Source organism: Lottia gigantea (assembly GCF_000327385.1).
Source record: "Lottia gigantea unplaced genomic scaffold LOTGIsca_34, whole genome shotgun sequence".
Lineage (NCBI taxonomy): Eukaryota > Metazoa > Mollusca > Gastropoda > Lottiidae > Lottia > Lottia gigantea.
Window position 1 is genome coordinate 2,682,027 of NW_008709146.1, and position 26,649 is coordinate 2,708,675.

The 26,649-nt window shown below is 33.9% G+C and overlaps 3 protein-coding genes across 3 annotated transcripts; 1 reads left to right on the forward strand and 2 right to left on the reverse strand.

Moving 5' to 3' along the window:
* Positions 1–5,627: 5,627 nt before the first annotated feature.
* Positions 5,628–7,252, reverse strand: LOTGIDRAFT_120448 (hypothetical protein; the record flags this gene model as incomplete). Its single annotated transcript, XM_009058558.1, has 5 exons — positions 5,628–5,867; positions 6,051–6,269; positions 6,420–6,530; positions 6,727–6,898; positions 7,095–7,252. Coding segments are annotated over 5 exons (900 nt in total), but the record flags the coding sequence as incomplete, so codon positions are not given.
* A 5,003-nt stretch (positions 7,253–12,255) lies between these two features.
* Positions 12,256–14,283, forward strand: LOTGIDRAFT_120667 (hypothetical protein; the record flags this gene model as incomplete). The annotated part of the gene is made up of 5 exons (XM_009058559.1): positions 12,256–12,422; positions 12,637–12,808; positions 13,197–13,307; positions 13,615–13,833; positions 14,056–14,283. Coding segments are annotated over 5 exons (897 nt in total), but the record flags the coding sequence as incomplete, so codon positions are not given.
* A 4,656-nt stretch (positions 14,284–18,939) lies between these two features.
* On the reverse strand, positions 18,940–24,121 carry LOTGIDRAFT_233100 (hypothetical protein; the record flags this gene model as incomplete). Its single annotated transcript, XM_009058560.1, has 9 exons — positions 18,940–19,023; positions 19,336–19,456; positions 20,610–20,751; positions 20,996–21,096; positions 21,478–21,619; positions 21,929–22,058; positions 23,010–23,115; positions 23,724–23,784; positions 24,070–24,121. 9 exons carry the CDS (start codon positions 24,119–24,121, stop codon positions 18,940–18,942), a joined length of 939 nt encoding a protein of 312 aa, XP_009056808.1.
* Positions 24,122–26,649: the final 2,528 nt, after the last annotated feature.

A 26,649-nucleotide genomic window follows, 5' to 3' on the forward strand; every position in this document is an offset into this window, starting at 1 on the left:
ACCCAATCGTTTCTTAAATTCAACAGACATCTAATACTTCAGAATCCGTCTGATACTTGCTCAATAATAAGACATTGCTTAACAGACTAACCAAGTTATCTCTTTTACAGGCTGTGGTGCCCATAATTATTACCATAATCAAGATGGTGTATATCCATTAACTTCATCTTGCATTGCCCAGAACCATGGTAGTCATAAAGGTAAGCCTCCGAAATATTTCATCCAAAAGTCTTGTTATCGACCGCCTATATATTAGTATACATATTATACATTACTTTGTATATTTTGAGACTATTACTATACATTGCAGGTGTAGAACCTTTTGCTATATGTTGTACAGCACCTAACCTACACTGTGTTAATATTAAATCTAAACCTACAGGATTATCAGTAGGTTCTCAAGTTAAATTAAAGTGTCAATCAGGATATCAAATGACCAGTTGTCATGGTTTCTCACCAGATCAGGGATTATCTTCCACTTTTATCTATAGTAAGTATACATCTTCCTGTTTTGTAAGTAGAAGTATAATTTTTTACAAAACGTTGGAACTACTTCATTGGTTACATCAAACAATAGATGGTAATGGGTTAAGTCATCTTTTCTCATTGTTCCAGTCCATCAAGCTATTAACGGATGCTGATAATCCAGTAAAGATAATTTCTCTTTGGTGATAGCCACACCTATCGATACTGCCCCACTTATTATTTATAACCCGTTTTTCAAATGCAAATTTTGTATAACTGAATCACTTTATACATAACAGAAGATGAATGTACCACGGTAAATGGAGTACAGAAACAGCCATTTCAACAAGGAGTTACAGCTCATGCTACTTGTTGTAAATAAACTCTTAATGCGATTCATTGTTTTCATTTTGATAGATAATCACATATTCTTTCAACAATTCGTTCCTGAATTAAAGTCGATAGGGCATCTAGACTTATTTTCAGAAAGTATGTACCAAAACGATTGAGGATATATACGAATATCAAGGACGAAGGAAGGATTTAAGAAAGAAACATTGTTAAAGAAGTGTCAGAAGAGGTTTTAAGTGTTACGAATATATCCGGGATCTGACATTCCATGCTTACGGACTAGACCTTAATAAATGTGAATCAAAAATATTCATTCTTCAAATAAATGCATTTAAACATTACAATACATAATACAATAGGCCTATTATAAATCATTATACTGGAGAGAAAAAGCTACTTCGCTCATTTATAATATTGCTTGTTTTTAGTAAGATTATAATTGTATACTTAGGTACATTGTTTTTTAATTTTGTATTTTTTCTGGGAGTTGTTGGGGTGGGGCGTATTGGATTGTTGGCGTATTAGCAACTTAAGGGAATTATACACGTGTTGTATAACGAGAACCTGATGTTTTGGATGTTTTTAATTTAAGATTATGGATATCATCCATAAAAACAATAGATGCCTTGATTTGGTTTCGAAACCTACAATTGGCAGAGTACTCCCCGAGGCAGAGACTAGACCTGAATCCACAAAGCAACCAAAACAACACCAAAGCAAGTATCGAGGTAAATTGGTGTTTCCAAAAATAGGGTTTGCAGTAGAAGATTTACATGGAGAAGAGATGGTTTCCAAGAAGAAAGTTTACAAGTAGAAGGGTAACTAGGAGAAGGTCTAGGGGGAAATAGATGGTTTACGAGAAGAAAGTTTGGAAGTCGACGAACAGGAATGCAAAACCAAAACCAATTTCAAAAGTTCAAGGGAGGTAAATGATGAAAATTATTTCATCCAATTTTAACAGTTCAAGGGAGGGAACTGATCACAAAAGTTATATTATGACAAGATTTTTTTTCAACCACCCACAACAATGAGGAAACATTCTATAATGAAAAGTGGCATCAAGTGTCAAGAAGAGTGAGCATATCCTGCCTTGAACCACAAAGTCTTCGATTGTGAACCAAGCAACAGATGTTTTTGTCAGAACTCTAGAACAATCTTATCTGATATTCTTTTGTACCCTTTGATATTCCTATAAACAAAACAATGATCTAATATACCGCCTCCATCACAATCTTTCGAATGTAGATCTGCACCATATTGAATAAACAATTTAACTGAATCCAAGTTGCTTTCATGAACATTTGGTGTCGATATGCACTATCGACATGTTTTCAGAAACAATTTGTAGAAGGAAAATGTGACTAGCTATCAAAATGACAAAAAAAACTTAATCGCATTAAGATTTTATTTACAACATGTAGCATGAGCTGTAACACCTTGTTGAAATGATTGTTTCTGTACACCATTTACTGTGGAACATTCGTCTTCTGTAAGAATAGATAAATAATACAAGAATAATATATATATCAACAATAAATAATAAGAACCTATATGCAAGTTGCAGACAAATGTGTTTCCAAATGGTTCGAGATGGCATATCTTGAGGTGGGCTTGAATATTGTCAAAACGTCAACAAACTTTTACATGAAACACAAACTTTAGGAGAAATACTGACTGGTACACTTCAAATGACGCATTACTTTCCAGTCAGTCTTAGAAATGAAACCTCTTTTGACGTATTTAATTATTCAGATTGTTCTGTAATCTGGTAACCCAAGGTAGCTAAACATCCATCCTAACTTTACCAAGGTAGATACTTACTATAGATAAAAGTGGAAGATAATCCCTGATCTGGTGAGAAACCATGACAACTGGTCATCTGATATCCTGATTGGCATTTTAATTTTACTTGAGAACCTAGTGATAATCCTGTAGGTTTAGATTTAATATTAACACAGTGTAGGTTAGGTGCTGCACAACATACTGCGTAAGGTTCAACTCCTGAAACAAAGCAACAAGCATTCTATCAGCAAACTAAGTTCCCTCCAACCAATCAGAAATATGTTGTCGAAAGAGGTTGACCTTTCCTAAAGATTAGCGTTCAATGATACAAATCATTTTAAAAGTGGGGATGAATGTTGGAAGCCACCACCGTACTGACTTACCATGGCATAAGACTGTTTTCTTATCTGTAGAATCATAATCTTTGTGACACACCGGGGCATTTTGATCCTGGCAGTGGATTTTAATTTCTTGCTTAATGCAGACCGGATACATTTTCATAGGTTTATCTTCATTGATGATAATAGTATAAGGTATGTCATATTAGTATGATGGATATTATGAAACTTACCTTTATGGTTACCATGGTTCTGTGATAAACACGATGTAGTCAGTGAATAGGCACCAGCAAGGTCATGCATAAAGTTGTGGGCACTACAACCTAAAATCACAGTGTAGGAACACATCAAAAAACTACCACACAAGGGTTTGAATAAAAGTAAAAACATGCAGCTTTTCTTAGGACAACAGAAATCATTCTAAGGATATAGTCTTCTACATATTCAACACAAACTTAAAGTGAAAGAATCGACCGTCTTCACTTCTGTTATTAACATTGGCAAAAATAATTTGGACATGTTTCATTGGAAGGTGAGCTGAAGAAAAGTTCTCTTTACCTAGTGCGTACATTTTAGCAGGGCATCTCGTCTCTACCTTTGCATTTTGTGTATTTGGTGAAGGGTGTGATCTTCTGTAAGTACAAGATAAGCCAGTCTTCTTACAACATCTAGCCGCCGCCTGAACAGCTGCAAGGGAAGAAAGATTCCAATCAGGTTATTTTGTCAAAAGTATCATTACGTGATGTAAAGTTGACAACTCAGATCTCTCTATATAACATACTGGTTTCGTATTACTAAAATATTTTCGCTTGGTATTTTATATTAAATTGCCAAAATCTCTTATATTGAAGAATGGTTTGGGTTCAGAATAAACAAAACGCAGTCTCTTACGTGAGGTTGCTCCAGCGCCATTCCATGCTCGACAGAAAATACCATTGTTTGTTTCAATCGATTCACCGTCCTTCTTATCACTTGGATTCTGAAAGAAAAATTATCAGCCGTAATAGTTAACGTTATATCAGTTGAAAATACAGTCAATTAGTTGTATATTTTCTTCAGTTCGCAGCAATAACGTAGTACCGACATATCACGAAGTATTCTTATCTCAACCGTCGAATGAGTATCAACAAGTGTCCACAATTCAACCTTTGGAATCAGGACATACCTTCGATTCTGATGTACATCCAGTCAAAATGTAACCTTTTGGACAATAAGCATCTACGTATTTATCATCTCCTATTTCTGAGAAACCTGACCAATGTGTTGTACAGGTAAATTCAGACTGCCCAGAAGTGGCTGATCCTATGTTATATTCTCCAGTGTGAACATACTGATTATTACCAGTATTGGTACCTGTGTTTCCACCATGTTCGTTGAGGTTAGGTGCCATGGTTGTAACGATATGTGGATGAGCTGGAAATTCAAGAGTAACAAACCAAATTATCTATGATGTTCAACTTTTAACCATCAAGCAATTTGTTTGGAGGGAATGCGCAAGACAGGGCATATCATATCTGGAATAAGGTTAGCGGTCTTTGGTTAAAATCGGAACAACAACTCGAGTACATTATCTTACCATGTATATCAGTGACTGTAATATATCTTACCATGTATATCAGTGACTGTAACATATCTTACCATGTATATCATCAACTGTAACATATCTTACCATATATATCAGTGACTGTAATATATTTTACTATGTATATCAGTGACTGTAATATATCTTACCATGTATATCAGTGACTGTAATATATCTTACCATGTATATCAGTGACTGTAATATATCTTACCATGTATATCAGTGACTGTATATATCTTACCATGTATATCAGTGACAGTAACATATCTTACCATGTATATCAGTGACTGTAATATATCTTACCATGTATATCAGTGACTGTATATATCTTACCATGTATATCAGTGACTGTAATATATCTTACTATGTATATCAGTGACTGTAATATATCTTACTATGTATATCAGTGACTGTAATATATCTTACCATGTATATCAGTGACTGTAATATATCTTACCATGTATATCAGCGACTGTAACATAACTTACCATGTATATCAGTGACTGTAATATATCTTACCATGTATATCAGTGACTGTAATATATCTTACTATGTATATCAGTGACTGTAATATATCTTACCATGTATATCAGTGACTGTAACATATCTTACCATGTATATCAGTGACTGTAAATATCTTACCATGTATATCAGTGGCTGTAATATATCTTACCATGTATATCAGTGACTGTATATATCTTACCATGTATATCAGTGACTGTAATATATCTTACCATGTATATCAGTGACTGTATATATCTTACCATGTATATCAGTGACTGTAACATATCTTACCATGTATATCAGTGACTGTAATATATCTTACCATGTATATTAGTGACTGTAATATATCCTACCATGTATATCAGTGACTGTAATATATCTTACCACGTATATCAGTGACTGTAACATATCTTACCATATATATCAGTGACTGTAAATATCTTACCATGTATATCAGTGACTGTATATATCTTACCATGTATATCAATGACTGTAATATATCTTACCATGTATATCAGTGACTGAAATATATCTTCCATGTATATCAGTGACTGTATATATCTTACCATGTATATCAGTGACTGTAACATATCTTACCATGTATATCAGTGACTGTAACATATCTTACCATGTATATCAGTGACTGTAACATCAACATGTGTATCTGATTTAGTCAAAGTAAATTTCTGATCTTTAATTGGACTGCCTTTATATTTTACTATCACTTCATAGTCACCATGGAAACCTCTAACAGAGAAAATTTTACCATTTCCTAAATCATGAATAACATGAGTACTCCATTCTTGATAGATTAGATCCAAGTAATGTTTCCCTGCAGCGTTTACCTGTAAATAATAAAATGGTTTCATATCAGATGAAACAGACAGCATTTATCTTTAAAAGATGAAATCCGTCATCAGCTTACAAAACAATTATGAATCATCTTCTGACTTGAAGCATTTTGAATCCTCTGGTGTACCGATAATAATAAGCTCTTAAAGCGGTCGAGGCATGTTCCATTCACTTACCCGATAGTCTGGACCACTGACCAACCCAGCATTGGGACCTCTCCAATGTTGTGGACCGTAGAAATCCCAGAGTATAATGCCCTCGACAGCAGGATGACTGAATAATGATCTTAATGTGATGTCATACCAATCAGCTCTTGTATTCTCATCAGCTACAACTACGTCTAATTCTGTCACCCATAATGGTAATCCTGTTGTCGCCATTTGATCAAGACGTTTCTAGAAAATACAAAAATTCAGACTAAGGCTAAACGAATAAGTGTGGTATCTTCTCAACAACACTCTTTCGAGGTCGCACTTTTAAAAATATAATTTTTACTATTAAACTGAACAATGTTGTTATAATATGATTACAATGCTATTACTTACCTTAATAAGGGTGGCATCTGGCTTTTCATATTCTGGGAAATGACACTGAACACCAAGTCCATATACTCCGACATTGGCTTTCTTGTACTCATTGGCTTGACTGACAAAAGCCTGTAGATATATAATTAAAGCTATCATGGTGTGACTATGATAAAATTGATTGTCTAAATTACGTGATAAGTTAAAACAAATTGCGTTGACCTGTATCCTTGAAATGATTTCTTGTCAAATATTTATTAGAACATTTCAGAGCTTCAGAGGTGTGTGAAACGACAGCACAACATGATACAAAGGATTTTCTACTTACAGATGTAAAAGTGCCCTGTGGTATAATATTATAGTCATTGAGAAATAATTTAGGTTTAGGATCTAATTGATGTAGATATTTATACATATGATGACTATAGTAAGGATCTCCAGTTTTCTCTTCAAAATAATGATTATGTAACATTTCATTGCTCACATCCCAGTGATCTACTCTATAAAATAGAATAGTAAATAGGTATATTACATAATTCACGGTAAAGTGTTGAAACATTGTCTTCAGATAAACTCACGAATAGTATAAGATTCTATTTAAGACGTTTTTTCTACAACTCAAAACTCCCTTATCGCTTTTATCCAAAACATTGATTTTGTGCCCAGATTAGAAATCTTTTACAAGAATTAACTTACAATCCTTTCGTTTGACTGACAATATATCTGATTCTTTCATCTACAGCATTCTTTAATTCATTAGCGTTCATCTTCATCACAGTGTCAGGTGTGTATTTATTATCCTTACTACCCCAGAATATATTGTGTCCTCGAACTGGTATACTGAAAGATGAAAGACAATTTAAGCATATTATTTTGAGTGTATATGATTTAATTTCATGAATATTTGTATGTGATAACTTTGATGAAGTGTCACTACAGTTGCCTTAGGCGTTGTTCTGATGCGTTTAGAAAAGCTCACTTATGGGTTGTCAACACAGCCGGGATATCTCTGCCTTGACTTCCTGTACAGTTACCGATACCCAAGACCTGGTGGATAAGTCTTGCATTAGGTAAATCATATTGAACTTACCCACGTTTGTGTAATTCCTTTATAGCTTTAGCATTGTCTGTGTAATATGGTTTGTTCTAAAAGCAAAAAATAAAGGTAAATTGTATTCCTTATATCTTGCAAAATATATTGGAGGAGGCTGGTAATGCATGATTGCTGTTTCAGAATATCAAAACACTGTGCATTATGCATATACAAACGCATCTCAGACTGGAGACCCACAATAAAGCTTAAATATATACTTCTGTCTCCCTTTAAAACATGGAAAAAGGGTCCAAGGTTAGAAAGATCGCCAACTTGGTTTAGATGAAGAGAGACAACTGTAGCTGGAAACGCACTAACTTATAATTATAAAAAAAAAATTGGAAAAATTGGTTGCCCCCCTGAACAAATATTATCAACCAACCAATTACAACTAAACACTATACCCCATTGCCCCTCCAGATATATTGCTTACCCCACCGAACAATGAAGTCTGGCTATGGGCCTTACTATGGTCCTCCCAGCCTGAGAATGTAGAAATACCATAGCTGTATGAAATGTTACTTACATAAGGGCCCTTAGACCATTTCCAGTAATAATCAGCCAGAGTTGCAAAGTTAAACATATAATAATATAAGTCTGTTTGTCGATGATATTGAGAGTCTATAACATGTTTTGTATTAATCATTGAACCAAATGGATATGAATGTTTGTTAAGTTTTACCTAGAATTACAAAGGGATTATTAGTGTGAAAGTTGGCTTCAGTAAATACATGGTCATATTTCGTCTGATAATATTGTTGCGATGATACCAAAGTTGCTTGGTGACCAGGGCCCGTTGATTAAGGTTTGATTGACTGACTTCACGAAAAGATGTTGAGACCAAAATTTTGCACCATCTTTTTGTCTAGGCATATTGAAAATGATGCTCCAAAAAATCTCCTTTTTCTCAGCAATGAAGGCCTGTCATCCTGTCAGAGTTATGATAAGATAACGAAAGATCACCTACCTCCACAATATAATCATGAGGATTGGTATTAGAAGGTATCTTGATATTAAAATTAATGTTATTTTTTCTATGTTCATCAATTCTTTTATTAGCCTCTGATTTCCAATGGGTATCTTCAGGTAGTAAAGTTATAGTACCACCGTCTACCAGGTAGTTTATGGATGGATCTGGTCCAGCAACAACAACTCGTGCTGTTGTATAAGCTAGAAAGTAATTTTTTAATTCAGTATATACATTGTCTAATTTAGCAGAGGTCGATGCTTTTCCGAGATCATTCTTTAATCATTTCATAGATAACTTTTCTCGTGGAAGCTTAAGTACTGTAGAATTTCAGCCACCAACAGTTTCAGTAGGTTTACAAGCATCCGCTGAGAGGTACACACGTAGGTGTATACAAATGGTATACAGAAAACCAAATGCAACCATCCCGTAAAGCTAATAGACTGTCTATATATCCATAATATCAGTTTGACTATTTAGACAACATCTGATCTTGAATGTCGTCAATATTTCACTTACCTTCATCTGGTGTTATCATGTACGCTTCAAGTTTTACCCAACCTCGACCAGTGTGTACGTTCTGGTCAATAGCTATATCAGGGAACAATGATTTGGCTGAAATAAAAACATGTAATTTGTCACCCTTTCTATTAATCATTTCAGTGGGATGATTCCTACTAAACAGCAATTCTCTTAAGACATAAGAAATGTTACTATGGTTTTGTTGACTAGCTTGAGCTGTAAAAATTTGGTGGGATGTAGTTACCGCTGTTTACTTTGTACTGTCCCATGACCTTATATCGCTGGAAAACTTTTCCCTGTTGGTTATTTAGCTGTTTGATGTAGAATATAACATGATAGCGAGTATTTCTCTTGAGTGGAACTTGCTGGCTAGGTCCTTCCCACCAATCTTTCCTAAAAATATAAAACAGCAGTCGATTGCCATAATATTAACAAAGATTACATAAAATTGGATACAGTTTACCTATTCATCAACAGTTATTCTTAATAGGGTACGAGCTCTGGATGCCTGGCATACATGAGCTGTGCTGAGCAGGTTGGAGGGAAATGTTCTGTGGGATAGAAACATACGACCACTGATCTGACCAATTCTTATTTTATTTAAATGTCAATCTTAGTACTTGATAAAGATGAACTTGAGTTCAACGTCTAATGGTATTGATACAGAATATGCTTTTTCTTACCTTCCAGAAAATTTCAGAGATTGGTGTCCACTAACTTTATCTGTACTTGGGGTCATCTGACAATTTCCATTACAATACCAGTGACCGGTTGGGTATTTATGTTCTTCAAAATCTCCATCTTGTAACAGATTTGGAGCTCCATTAGCCACTGTGGCCACGACTGCCACCAGCAACACTAAAAGACTCCACATGGTTATCTTGGTTACACAATCGTCGAATACCGGAATAAAGTCAACAACTTTTTATACATGTATTTGGCCCATCTGCTTATCTTCGACATATATCGGAAGGGGTCAAGAAACATACGAGGGGAGTTATCTGAAGTGAATTTTTATTGTCGGTGCAAAAAGATAAGATTTACAAAATCAAAATATTATAGTCTTTGGCCAAACTCAACAAGCCTATTCAAGAATGTTCTGAACTATCTTTCAAGAAATTATGAATATCTCATTACTGATCTGTATTCTACTTTTTGGAAGTGGACAATGCCAAAATCTGTTTAAAAATGGCGACTATGAAGACAATGATGTCAATGCCAACTGGCACTGTAATGGATGTAAATTGACCTCTGTCACTTATGATAAAGTAAGTGGTAAAAAGGCCATCAAAGTAACAGATAGGTAAGATTCGACTAACTTAAAATTGTCATGACACCATCACCAAACCGAGTTGCGTTTGGTACTTGGACCGTGGACTTTGATAAATCAATCCCTATGGTAGTTGAGTCACTCGAAAACATCACTTTCTCACCTGCGTTTGTAAGCTTGCCTGGTAAGCTGCTCTTTTTCTTTTGCTACAGAAGTCAGATCTATCAAGGACCAATTCAAACTGTCAATCTGAAGAGAAATGCCAGGTATCATGTTGTTTGGTATATTAAGCAATTAAACAGCATACCAGGAAAACTTTACCAAGAATTTAGAATCAGTGGTAGCTTCAAAATAAATGATCGTAAGTTTGAATTTCCTATACATCATTTATACACTGGAATATTGTCTCTGTTGAATCTGATATTAACGTTCTCTATTTTCAAAAGTGATTTCACTAATTATAGTAGCCTATCATCACAAGAATCACTATACATGTATAAATGTAAACAATTGGAAGAAACAATCTCGAAAAACACCGCTCTGAAATATTACCATAAATGACTATATAACTTACAGATTTAACTATATACCCACAATATGTTATGGATCAACGAGTTTATCCTGAAAGAGGTTGGGTGAAGATGGAGAATTATATTCAAACACCAGACAGAGGTTAGCATTTAAACACATTTTTAAAAACAAATCGAGAAAAGACGCAACCCAAACAAATGGATGTCCAAAATGACGACACTGTAATGAATCAGAATAAAGGTCCGTAAATTGATTTTACAATATGCCTAGGTCATTATCATGATATTATGCTGATAAATAAAGGCTTTCATTACAGCTTTTATCAGTGGGGATCTATATATTCAGCAGCCCGATCCCGGAGTAGAATTCTTAGCTGATGCAGCATCTGTAACTTTTATACCAGAAGATACACAGTGGAAGGAGGCGGCTAATAAGAGGATTGAAAAGATTAGAAAGAGTGATATACATTTCAAGTGGGTTTAAAAGCTATATATGAATTCAATTGTGTTCTTGATTTCGATTTTTAGCTCTAAAAGGTTGCTTTAATCCAGAAAATCAACATTATTTCCAAAAAACGTCAGATTACTATATCTTAGCACAGCATTTCTTTGTTTGTTTTCAATCACCGTCATAAAAAACTTATAAGTCATTTTGTTTTGTTCAGATTGGATGTTCCACCTCAAGCAAATCCGCATGACCTCGAGATAGAGGTGAGACACCCATAATCCTTTTATCCAATTCCTAGCTGGTTTCCTCCAGATCAGGGTGTGATATTTGTTTTTCTCTGGTTTAAAGCTTTTGATTGTATCGTGAATGTTTTTCATAAGTACCTCACGGTTCTCGTCTCTTTGTTCTGCCTGTGTTCGGAACGATTTAGCTATATTTATCGTTCAGTTCCTTCTATTCATCTAGACTAATTTATTTGGACGATCATCGTTATTCCTGTCTGCCTAAAATACAAACAACCACACCTCTTGTACTTTACTGAAATAGAATCTTTCAGTGAATCTAGTGACTTTTTCTTTATTTACAGATCAAATTACTAAAACATGGTTTCATTTTCGGTTCAGAAGTAACTCCAGAGTTAATCTTGGCGCCAAAATATGCCCATTTCCGGGAGCTGTTTTACTACATGTTTAACTATGCCACAATGGCTAGTTACTTCTGGCAGTGGTCAACTGGGCCTAGGGTAAGAAAGTCTAAGTATTTTCTTGTATTGATTCAATTAAATAACTATATTGTTCCATGTACACCACTTATGAACACGTATCGTAGAAACTATTTTATAGCTTTCAACTTTGCGTTTTTGTTTTTGCAGGAATTTCCGGATTATTCTGACAGTTCTAAAGCTCTGGATGTTCTTAAACAAAACGGGTAATTGTTTTCTAATATTGCATAGATCACATAGTTATCAAACAGCAAATTCTTTTCATGGTATACTTTTTACCCAAAGTATGAATTTGGATGACGATTCCACTTGTTCAAGAACTTATATCATTTCAGCATTCCTGCACGAGGTCACAACATCTTCTGGGATTCGTGGCCATTCGTACCAGATTGGTTGAAATATCTTCCACCAGATGACGTCAAACGGGAAGTGGAACATAGAATTCATTATATTGCCAACATCACCAAAGGAAAGTAAGTGTTAATCGACGCTCGTTTTGTTTTGTCCATTAATGAAGTTATATTTAAGATCGGCAGCAGCTTGTTTTCTGGTTCATATTCATTCAAGTCATTGATGAAATTTTATGATCAAAAGTCTGCCAGAAATTAGTTCAAATGAAAGCTACGAAAACTTACAAAAAAGTGAAATTTAGCTTTTTATAGACTGAGTGATAGTGATTATTTTCAGAGTAGAAAGTTGGGATGTCAGTAATGAAATATTACATGGGGTGTTTTATGAGAAAAAAATGAATGATAGATTTTATTGCCACAAGATGTTTCAATTGTTACATAAACTTGATCCAGCATTGAAATTATTTCTCAATGACTATCAGATAGTTGTTAACGGCACCAGCACATCGGTGAGTTATCAGTGAGTTATTTATCCTTTAAAACCGTATAAACTGATTGGTAGACGTCTGTTTCCAGCAAAGTGATATCGCAGACTGTACGTATAAGCTACACAAGGTGCGACTACAAGCTGAAGCTGATTCAAAATCCAAAAATTCTCTTCATGGTCCTGTACACATATCACCAATAGAAGTGCGATGGAAGAGGATTACTTATTATCGCAGTTTTTTAAAGGGGATAATCGGTTTCTTAACATTCCCGCACTTCTAGAAGCCACGCCCCTTGTCTCTGTTGCTCTAAGAATTTTACAGCTTTCTTCTTCGATATATGATGATTACATCGTTTCCCTTTAGACGTGAAAGGATTGTTTGTTGTAATTTAATCTTAACTATTTTCAAGGCATATCTAGATCAAGCTAAAGAGTATAAAGACAACAATGTTCCTGTCCATGCTTTGGGCATTCAGAGTCACTTTGATCAGTTTTTCAATCCGGATCCAACTGTCATTCTGGTAAGATTGTTATCAATATTCATTTGTATTGTTTTATTGTTCATAAGATATCACGAATACTAATGAACTGTCATAATGAAATGTTCAAAGAAATTTCCTTATTTCCACAGACTTCAGTGTTCGGCATCCAATACACGGCTGTTGATTGACATTTGGTCTCCATTGTAAGCAAAATGAATTGTGCGACATTCATCCGCTGGACACCAAGCACAGGTTTCAGGACAGTTAACATTTGCTTTTTTAGATTTAAAGTTTAGAGCTTTCTGATCCGCAAATGCATTAAATTTTCAATGCACTTTTTCTTCAGAAACGTCTTGATCACATCGGCCGTGCAGGGTTACCACTGTGGATCACAGAGATGGATGTAGTAGCTAATGATGAAAAGTTAAGAAGTGAATGGTATGAGAGGTTATATAGGATGTACTTTAGTCATCCAAGTGTTTCAGCTATCATTGTGTGGGGTTTCTGGGGCCCTAAACATTGGATTGGTGATCAAGCATCGTTGGTCAGTGGTAAGGATTATCAGGTAAAGCAGATGGTATGATTGATATCAAGAGATATTGATATAATTATTGGTAATGCTGAATAATGGATTATTGAAATGAACTTTTTAGTAAAGATGCTTAATGAATAAGTGAAATGAAATGATAAGTAATGCTGCTTAATGAAATGAAATGAAATGTGCAATAATCCTTATCCATACAAGTTATTGAGCAAAATTCTTAGCTTATTTTGTCCTATTTTCAAGATTAACGCAGCCGGTCAAGCTTACCTAGATCTCATCTACAAGGAGTGGACAACACATGTAACTAAGAAAATGTCATCTTCTGGTAAAAGTTTTACTGAACGTGGTTTTCACGGTGATTATGAAGTGATAGTTAGATATAAAGGTTCACCTATCAAATATCAAACATTTACTCTAAAGAAAGGTGGAATGACTGTCAATGTACCTATCACTGATATTAATGGTATGTAAAAGGATCATCACCTTTATGAATGTTTTAAACTAAATAGAATATTTATTGCTTAGGTTTAACTGTTTTATATATATTCTACATTGTATGCAATGTGGACTGTAACCCTAGATTCGAAAGCTCAACATAGCTCTTCTTCATTCACTATACTAGAAACGGTTATAACTATACTACTTCGTCGATGCGTTCTGTTATGAATTGGTTTGTGTATTTGTAATTTCTATCTTGATCAGACGACATCTAACTGTTGATTGGCATGGATGATCTTTATGAATCGAGTTTTGAAATCCTTTGGTCATGTGTTTTCAGCCAACGTGAAACTACCGGTAGTAAAGTCACCTCTAGTTTATCACAGACCAACTATTCAGCATACAGTTATATCGTTAGGCGAGTATGATCTTGGAAGCTCTTCATCTGGTGATGCCTCGACATTATCTTGTACAAATGCTTGGTCTGCCTTCTCTGAAGTTGGTGATGATAAACATGTAGATGCTTATTGTCCACAAGGCTATGCAATGACTGGATGTTCAGCTATGACAAAGGTATTCTGAAGTAATTTTCAAATAACAAATAATCACTTAATCTATGATATATTTTTAGAAAAATCTAGAATCGAGGAGTAGAGGCGCTCTAGTATTCAAATTATATTTCAAATATTTAAAGGCGGGCCGAGGTCCATCTTGCTGCAACTTGCAGCTTCTATGAGAATCTGATCATTCGCTGGATTCAGTCGACCTGAGCGCATCGACGACTGAAAAATCACACTGAAATAGGACCAAAGAGTTGAAATCTGCAAAAATATAGTTCATTACATTTGCTAGTAGTAGGAAAAATTGTAGATATTTTGACTGGCCACAGTTTCGATGACATATCTTGGATCGCCAGTGGATCTGAACACACCACACCTTATGTGTTGACTTAAATTACTAGTTTCCAGTTTTTTCCTGTGCTCTTTGTGTAATTCCTGCATTATTTTTGACAATCTGGAATATCTTGCATAATAAACGTTTGATTTTCACAGGCTCTAACAGCTAAAGGTGACGGTGCGTCTGTTGAAACTGAACATGGTGTAGCATGTCGAGCATGGGATGGTGGTGGACCTAAAGATTACAACTCACGTAAATAAAAACTATTTTTATCACTACGATTAGAGATATATTCCTACAATAAATAGACTACGCTGTTGGGCTCAAATTTTTGATTGATGAAAAGTGTTACAAGAATAAATTATGATAAACGACGTTCGTACAAAATGAATAATATAATTTGAATCTCTGAGTAACAACAACACGTTTTTAGGTTATGTTTTAATATTTCTAATTTATTTGCTATATTTATGAAATATTGATGAAACTCTATGTAATTGTGTCTTTTTTAGCTGTACATGCTATAGCTAGATGTTGTAAATTGACTGGTTTAAAATGTGATTATCGAAGATCAGCTAAACCATCTACTACCGATTTTGATATTGTCATAGAAACAAAATGTCCAAATGGCAAATTTGCAACAGGTATATCACTTATATCAACATGTTATCACTTTTCTATACATGATATTTTTTTAAAAAATTGGGTTCATTATATTACTTGTATTGCATCGTCATAACCACGAGATTATGAAAACCCGATCTTCCGATTGATATCGCACACTTACTTAAGTCCAAAAATCGCACACTTACTTAAGTCCAAAAAAATTCTAAAATGAAGAAAAATATAAGGTGCATGGATTCAAACCCGATATAAATTTTATAGGTTGTTCTGCACACAATTACAATCAGAAGATGGATGGAATTTACCCAACGACACATTCTTGTAGAACACAAGCTGAAGACAACTTCGGAGGTAATTTTACTCAGTAGTCAGTTCCTTTAAACCACGACATTTGGCATAATATGCTTTTAATGTTCACGTTTCTTAAAAGTCCGAAAGATTTCGACTTCCTCTTTAACATTTTATGAAATTCTGGTAAATGTCCCTTTAAAATTTCCAGGTGTCCTGTCATATGCCACTTGTTGTAGCGCTCCTAAAATGAATTGTCAAGTTAAGAAAGCGACTTTTGTCAGTGGACATAAAATTGGTGATGCTTCCATTGCAACTTGTGATTTTGGGTGGGAGATGACTGGTTGTCATGGTGTTTCCGAAGATGGTGGTGTGACTGGATCATTTATTGAAGGTTTGTTTCACTAGAGTCAATAACGCCTTATCGTGGAATGTTTTGAATACATCAAGCCTTCCCTTGGGCTAATTGTTCCCAATGATTCCTAGTACGTCGCAATATGGAGGGATATAGTGTTACTGGCTAACTGATAATGCTCGAATTTCCTCGATATTCGCGTCACTTTTTCAAAATAAAATCGACTTTCATTTTGGTAAGTAGTTATATTGATACTTATACAACACATGAGAATGTAACGAAGCATTGATGACGTACACCAGTAATATACATTTATTTAAATTTCAGTTGTCAGGTTGGGTCAGATTAATGAAATACTAAATACTTCAATGAATCCTTGTATTTTTTAGGAAAGAAATGTTTAGCTTTTAATGGAGAAGTAAAAACACCAGGAATGGCGGGAGTAATTGCCTATGCAACTTGTTGTAAAGTCGAATGATAAATACAACAAATAAGATTATTTTTTAGTTAAACTTATTTCCAAGATAATAGGCCTATTGACGCGCCGGTCCTCAACAGAATTTCAGCATTTTGAAAACAGCCTCTCAAAGGCATCGTGTCCAAGCTGATATATCTGAGACTGCCCGAATTTCTAACCTAGTTATGAGATGAGATGAAGCACCCACCCCCTTTCACTCCGCCACTGCCACTATTCCTTTTAATTATTCGTCCTAGATTGGGACAGTAACAAATATGATTTTTTTTAGCTTTATTAAATCCGTAGAAAAAGCTATTCATATCTAAGTCTACCCTCAAAATGAGCCTGAAAAATATAAATATTGTATAATAAATATCACTGGATCATTCGTCCAAATCGAACGGAGCCGGAAGCAATTATGAAATCACAATAAAGCGTATAAAAGTGGACAAGGAAATGGATTCCAATGCCCTTGGCCACTGGAATTTGAGTTCTAATTGTGTAGAATCGGATATCAACTCTCAAATTGTGTGCCAATACGGAATAAGTGTAATAAGTATACCTTTATAAACTCTAGAATAACGACTGTGCTTTGGTGGCGTCCAAGGAACCAGAGATTGACACGATCCCGAATCTCCAGAATGATGATTATCAACCTGTAAATATGATATTTCTTATTTACACAACTCATTGATTTCGCTTTTCAAAGATCTTTCATCGATCAAATAACCATAACTTAAAATAGACCTGTATGTCATATTAAACATGTAACTATATTTATTTCATAGTTTAATTCATTATAACTATAAACACCTTTATTTCATAGTTTAATTCATTATAACTATAAACACCTTTATTTCATGGTTTAATAAATTATAACTATACAGACCTTTATTTCATGGTTTAATTTACTATAAATATACAGACTTTTATTTCATGGTTTAATATATCATAACTATAAACACCTTTTTTCATGCTTTAATAAATCATAACTATACATACCTTTATTTTATGGTTTAATTTATTATAACTATACAGACCTTTATTCAGTAGTTTAATTTATTATAAGTATACAGACCTTTATTTCATGGTTTAATATATTATAACTATACAGACCTTTATTTCATGGTATAATTTATTATAACTATACAGACCTTTATTTTATGGTTTAATAAATTATAACTATACAGACCTTTATTCCATAGTTTAATTTATTATAAGTATACAGACCTTTATTTCATGGTATGATTTATTATAACTATACAGACCTTTATATCATGGTTTAATATATTATAACTATACAGACCTTTATATCATGGTTTAATTTATTATAACTATACAGACCTTTATTTCATGGTTTAATATATTATAACTATACAGAACTTTATTTGATGGTATAATTTATTATAACTATACAGACCTTTATTTTATGGTTTAATATATTATAACTATACAGACCTTTATATCATGGTTTAATATATTATAACTATACAGACCTTTATATCATGGTTTAATATATTATAACTATACAAACCTTTATTTCATGGTTTAATATATTATAACTATACGGACCTTTATATCATGGTATAATTTATTTTAAATATACAGACCTTTATTTCATGGTATAATTTATTATAAATATACAAACCTTTATTTCATTGTTTAATAAATTATAACTATATACAGACCTTTATTCCATAGTTTAATTCATTATAAGTATACAGACCTTTATTTCATGGTATAATTTATTATAAATATACAAACCTTTATTTCATTGTTTAATATCTTATAAATATACAAACCTTTAATTCATTGTTTAATATATTATAACTATAAAGACCTTTATATCATGGTTTAATATATTATAACTATACAGACCATTATTTTATGGTTAAATATATTATAACTATACAGACCTTTATATCATGGTTTAATATATTATAATTATACAGACCTTTACATCATGGTTTAATGTATTATAACTATACAGACCTTTATTTCATGGTTTAATTTATTATAACTATATACACCTTTATTTCATGGTATAATTTATTATAACTATACAGACCTAAACTGGTACATTTTGGTTGGCCATTAAAACATAAAAATCAGATTTATCATGCAATAATTTGTCTCCAATAGCTAGGTAGGTCTGAAAAAATAAGAAATAACATCAGAGATTAGGAAAGAGATAGTGTGACCATATTCTTCCGCATAAACCAATACTAAACAACCAGCCAAAACTAAGGGGTAGGTATGGGGTTTCCAGTATGAGGTGTCGGCCGACTGATGCCTAATATCAAAATACAAAATTAACGTTGATGTAGGATAAATCAAAAGATTTGTTTCAACTGAAGGAAAATAGATCGACTTCTGGTATCTGAAATAATGAAGGTTTTTTGCACATAAGAGATAAGAGACAGAATGTACTCGAATAAAACAAAACGAAAGATTTTCAACTCACATCATATGATCCTGCAGGGAAATTCCTAACAACATGGACACTTCCATCTAAGGTTGTATGACCAGGATGCCATGTTCTTGTATCATGATATTTTGATAGTTCAGCAGCATAATAATGACCACTAAAAAAAGAATGACTTCAATTTCTTCTTTTCTTAGAGAATACTTATCGGTAGGACAATGAACAGGTGACATCTATTGGCCATCATTTCAGTAAACATTATGCGCTCTTCTTAGTTGTATATCAACTTGCAAAATATTTTGATTTTTGTTCCGGGTAATATTCCAATGATAGGTCAAGAAGGTTCACCACAAGGGGGGGGGGATATTAAACTTACTTAGATTTCGAGTGTAGAACGAGATAAACATTCATATGTTTCATTGGAGAAGCAAAACCAGAGTTGTTGATGGTGATGTGGTAGCATAATGTTCCTCCAGGATGGATGCTGTTTGGTAGAATGGCCTGGAAATTTTGTTGTTATTAAGATATCGGATGAATGACCCATCTGAGATAGCCCTAGCAGCTGTGTGTAACCTAAATTCTGAATTTGTAGATAAGATATCTCTGAAATGACCTTGGCTGAATCTATGACCACCTTCATACAGCCGCAATATTGGAGACTTAAATGACCAGTCATGTTTCAGATAAGATCAGAAATTATTTCAATAATTATTTCAACATGAAATTTGGTACAAACTAGATTCTGTATGTTTATTTTAGCATCTGAATCTGGCCGAGTGACTCAGAATGATAAGAGTTTTGCAGTGATGTATCAATCATCAATTTTGAAGGATGAAGGGTACTAAATCTTTAATCAAACCTGAGTCAGAGACAACCTGTATCCTAATCTTCTGTGTATTTCTTCATAACATCCACCTTTCTTCCATTTATTATTCACATCTCGGTTGTATCCTTCATGCAAAAAAGTCCAATGGAACATCGCCATCTCCTTCAAGGCAGTTGGACACTCTTCTCTGGAAAGTGTTACTTTAGTTAGTTATTGCGGCTGTTCGAAAACATCATTGACATAATTGAAGGTGTCTTTTTGCATCTTTCTGGGTTTTAATATTAAATTTATGCGAAAAGTCTTAACAGGGGTTATTTTCAATTCACATAGATATGAAAAGGATTGGGGAACAGGCTTTCGCTTATATAACCCCTCTCCTAGGTAGTTTCAAGGAAACTTAGTTCAGTATCTATTGCTATTGAAAGAGAACAATCATTGCTGTTTCGCTTATTGCAAGCTTCCATCTGTTCTCTACGTCTCTACCTACCTGGGACCACTGGTTGGTCTACAAGTTTCACCACCAACAATACAGTATTCACTGTCTTTATGTAAATATGGATATTCCTTAGCCTTGTCTGAATAGGTACCAACATCATTATCAGATGATAGAAAACAGTCATTATGATGACCTGGTATAAGATAAATTTAGATACTATTGAATCTAGTCGATTGAAAACTCGTCATCCTCAAAAATTCTACAAAGTTCACTTGGGTTAACATTTTATCTGAAAAAACCCTGAAATGGTGACAAATTAGAAGAATCTACAATTTATTTTGTTTTAATATTTTTACTTTGAGTTTTGTATTTTGTTAACATCAATTGATAACGGTTCATTGTTTTTACCATTGGTATTTGTGTATTTGTATACTTACAAGTTCTTGCTTTATTGGTTTGTTGAAGAACTTCACCATAGGTTGTTGGGTTGTAATCAAACATGGAAGTTTTAATAGCCGGATACCGGATCTGTACTTGGCTGAAAACGTGTAATGTAATATTGTTATGTGGTTTTCTAATATCATTTGGTCAACCATGAGCTATATAAAAATACAAAGACTGCATCATTAATAACAGCCCCGTAGCTACTAGAGGGCAATTGAACTGCCTCCTAAAATAAATTCCGACAATCAACCAATCCAATTACTGCAACTTAACACAAAACACCATTGCCAACTTAAGTTATATTTTACTGAAGAAAGCTAGTTTCTACAGTTATCGTAATGCGATCCGTCAGGAAACTACGACGAGGTGCAGCACAGTAATATCAATTCATAAAACTAAACCAGAATCAATTATTCATTTATTCACACGGCGATATCTTTTCCCTCGGCTGCTTCTGGTGGGAATGTCAACTTACATTGATTTGGGAACAGCGTTTAAAACGGCCAACAAAACTTCCTTTCTATCATTAAAGATTGAACTAGAGTAACCATGTATTGGATATTTATGATGATCTCGTTTATGAGGATCTCCAAAATATGTCGTGTAATACCATTCACCTGTAACATAACACATAGATCACATGGGATTATATTTATAAATGCAGTTTATTGAAATTGACGTTAAAGAAAGCAAACATAATGCGAATACGTCTTAGTTTCCCGGTATGAAAGTATACAAAAAATACCCCATAAGCTGGCTTTTTGCCATGAAATTTATGTTATATATTCATTGATTAGTGTTTCAGGTTGCTGTTTCAAAGTGTGACATATATTTCCAATTTTTTTTTTTTTTTTTTTTTTTACATGTAAGCTTTTCTAAGCATGACAGATGCTTAATATGAAATGGTCTGAGCTCAATATACTAACCCCATGTGCCGATAAACCCAGCTTGCACTGCAGTAATGACTCCCTCATATTGTTGGAAAATCGGTTTCAATTGTTTAATGTGTTCCAGTACCCAATATTTATTAGCATCACCATACGGAGCATGTGATTGCTGAAAAACAATCAACAACAATTCATATAGATCTTATCGGTAACTCTTGTTGCCTATAGAGTTATTTTCTCTACAGCTTTTAATCATTGGAAAGTTCTACCATACGAAATAATATAATCAAAATCAGTTAAAAACGTGAGATTCCAGCACCTTAATCCCACTATTTTAGTAAGTATCAATGCAACAAGCTAAGCAACGCCATGGTGTACAATCTTTATAATGGGATAAAACTACCACTTACCAGCTTCTGTGTGTAGGAGAATCTTATAATCACTGTAAAACCAGCAGATTCCAAAACTTGTAGATCATTCTTGATATGCTCCAGATAGCTGGCATCAATGTGGGAACTGACGAATTTGTCCAATCTAGCTTTTCACGAGCTGAGTCCAGATTGTTTACCTACAATCAAATTGTCACCATTATACACTGCTCTCTAACAATATTTCAACAACTCTAATCAGAATCAGTAGCGGTGCCAGCCTCTCGAGACTCGGGGTACAAATAGGGGGAAGGCCCACTTAATGGGTGGGACAACAGTCGAGGGTCGAGATTCAAACTGCGGTAGTTCTGTGGAAGGGTACAGGAGCAAGCCTCTCATGGAACGTCTGAGATGGTTCTACTCCAAAAAAAATTGATTTGGTACATTCTGACACATATTTTAGGACAAAAACGTATAAAAACTTTTTTTCAGATTTTGTAAGAAATCAAGTGGGGGTACAATTGGGGATGCAAACTATGTTTTTAGGGGCAAATGCCATAAATAGAATAACTCTTATGATCTTTTTTTTTTCTTTTAGAAGCCATGAACGTATCCTGGAAAAATTCTTACGTGGGTGATATTGTCGAATTTGGGGTCAAATGCTCCATCTTGATATTCGTTCGGGAAACATACCGGTACGAAACTTTAACCTATGCGAGCGTAAAGTCTTACAAGGTTCGATTTTCTCTTACCGACAATGAACTGTAGTGTGAGCTAGATCCAGTTGACTGTTGCATAAACCCTCTTCCAGGATTTTCAATATGCTCATTTGTAGAGGTATATGTATGCTTAGTAAATCTGTAATTCAAAATTCATTACTTTGTCGTTTGCAATAAAACTCCGTACAAGCAAGACAATTCTGTGTATTAAAAAATTTTGTCGTCAGAATGGCAAAATCGGGAGCAAAGGTTGTAAAGTAGTGGACTCCTCAAAAGAGAAGTACCACCAGGTGTTTCGAAAAGTGATAGCATGGTCTTATGTGCGTGTGGCGCCTACTTCTACTTCAGTGGTCAAAATGAGATAAAACCAGATCAATTCATGCCTGACCAAACAAATCAGACAAAATGCAAGAAGCAGATTTATTGTATTTATCAAGGAGTTCTTCATAACGACCAACACAGTATTTAGCTAATAAGCCAACAATGTACTTCGTGGAACGACCATACCCTGATCTTTTAAGGTAAAACTCTCCATTCATTTAATACTTTATAATATTAATTCGCTATTGAAAAAGATGACAATAGGCTTTCACAATAAGCTGTGATTCTGTGGAAGAAATGATTAACCATGTTTATGAACAAAAAGCAGATCAGATGAGTGAAAGATGTAGTTAGTTTTAGCTACTTCTGGAATTGTGGCACTATAACCTTTGATATAGTCCAGAAATCTGTAATGGTTTTACTTACCCATTGGGAACTGATGATATTGAAGGGCATGTTGGACAACCCGCTAGAACCTTGCCAACGCCTGAAAGGTGACATTTTCAATGGAAAAATCTTCGTAGATAATTCAAATTAATGTTTCTCAAGATTTTGCTGGTCAGTCGCTCAACCACCATAGGGACTAGTTGAACCGTGTGCACTAGCCCCACCCCGAGACATCTTCCTTCGAGTCACATAATGCAGAAGAGCATGATATGTTTTAAAAAGATTCCCGAGGGAGGGCCACAGCCGACCTAAGCCCACAGGCACCCACTCATCTTGTTGAGCTACTGTCGCAATCGACATCTGATAAGGAAGGTATTTTACTCACATAATAACCCTATCAGGATTAATAATTTTGATCCTCCCTTCGTGTCATACATTTTGACTAGTGAAAGGAAGTATAAGATAGTCAAGATATATAATACCTCAGAATGTGAATATACAGGTGTTAAACTCTAATAGAATTAAAGAGATAGAAGCGTCAGGTTATTCGCTTGAATCGTGGAATGGAAATTCGATATTGTTTTCGAATCCTTCGTTACATACATCATTGTTCCTGAAGATATATTATTTGGCTAAAATCAAACTGTTTTGACTTCCCTTATCGCTTTCTTTCATTGTAGCTTATATTTAGAGGGCCAAAACTCGCTCATGATCTAGCCTACCGATTATACAGGCCTATGGAAAAATATATTGTGAAATTCCTTGGGTTGCATCTGGCGATGGAATTAAAATTTCAAAGATAGGTTAATATCTTTATGAATAAAGCATTCTCAAAAATCCATTATCGATAGAAAAAGTATAACCATCTCTCAAAAAATGTACAAGTGATTTTTACTTTGGCTAATAAAATTTAAAAAAATTTATTGCCTCAAAATAGTCTTTTTAACTTTAGATATAGGTGAATGAACGGGATACTTAATTAACAGAATCCATATAACATAATAATATTAATAATAAATCTTTAATATATTCCTACTTGAAAGTAGCCAGTGTATAAAATTAAAGTGTGACAATCAAGACTACTAACAAGAGTTACTTCCCTTCCTCTGCAAATTTAGGAGGCGCTCGTAGAAGAAGTATGGTGAATGTATTTTATCTTCCTGTTTAGCATTCTTTAGTAAAATTACTTCTAATAACGTCTGCCTCAGGTAATTCATTATTTTAATCTCGTAATTCGAAGGTTCAAAAATCTGGTCGACTATTTTCCAACGCAAATGTAAGTTCATAGACCGCATTGCAAGCTGTACACTTTTGACAGGGACACGATGCAATGTCAATACAAATAGTAAATACGGTCATGCAAGTAGGCTACTCAGTAGTGTAGTGGAATGACTAATCCTAACTTTCTTTTGTTTTAGTATTACTAATGATAAACCAAGTTGATAGATGATGTACTATTATGTTTTGACTATGTTTATTTAATGATAATTGGAAAAAGATAACCACCACTTTTCATGCCTTTTTCCAGATTATTAACAATCTTATCTTGTGTTGTATTTATCTATCATACTGTATGTTATGATCACTGAATCACATCTGGTCTGTAAGCAAATCCACAGGTAATTTTGGCTGTAAAAATATCATTAATACTTGCTCTTTGCAATTGTGTCAGACTTTCCACACATTGACACTATTGGCACACATGTAATATCTGTTATTGCAAATTAGCAATAATGATACAACTTTGTAAAAGGTCCATTTTAAAAAGTAAGAAAAATTGTGTTATTAAGTGCAAAATTGAGTCAACAAAGACTAGATACGACAAACACATGGCATAAGATAGAATTATGTGATTAATGAAATCTTTTAAGTAAATCCATTGACGATTCCTTGTATCTCTTAATTTTTGAATGTCAATGTCTCTAAAGAATTCTACAGCAGACTAATATCTGGTGAGTAAAGAAAATCTTACATTGTATTGAACAGGTTGTCAGTTCAATATGTAAGATAACATGTCAATCCATAGATATACTTCTACTACAAAATCAATTCTGAAACATGTTGAAAATATTAATTTTCATGAATTCATTCTAATAACCAGCTTATTTTTCAAACAGTGAGTGGATAGCTATCTATTTCAATTATCAATGCTAGTCTGGTCTAGATATATCTTTGTTGGATTGGCTCCAAAACATAGACTTTAATTATAAAATCAAAGCTGAATTCAGTTTTCACAAACTGACAGTCTAAAAAATCAGTATTCATTAGTCATTATTTTATATGTAGAGACATAAAGATAAAGCAAAAAACATGGCTAACTTTGTATGGATACTAATTCAATTGGAGCTTGACAAAAGCGTCATCTTGCTAATATGGTGTAGTTATCTCAAGGAAGCTTTCATTGGTCTTAGATAAAAAAAAAGATAGAAATATTTGTAACTTCACCATGGTGAAGTCAGTTATTAATTTATTATGAGGCATTAGTTGTATTAAAATGCTTGTCTATCCTATAATATGTCAAACCTGTTGTGAAGACATCCAGGAAGATAAAAGTCATTTACAGTTGTTATATTTGTAAGTTGGATGTTGACCTCTTTCCCACCAAAAAATAGATGAAGAAATTCTTGCCTAAAATAACCCAATCTTGTATTTTTATTGTGGGAAAGAAAGGAATTTTGTAATTCAACTTGTTAGCTTTGCATTTGAAAAAGATATACCCCACTTGACTTTTGAATCTATTTTTTTTTTGTCCCGTTCAAGTAACAGAAAATTTTGTATGATATTTCAATAGAGGAAGTAAATTTTAAAAACAAGGTCACAGTAGTCAAATTACATGTTTTTGTTGAACACTACTCATAGATGATGGCATCTTATATCAGTAACTGGTATCATAATTTAAGCTTATGTTTCCAAATATTGAAGTAAGAAAAAGAAGTATTGTTTGTGCAGTTAGTTTGCATAATAA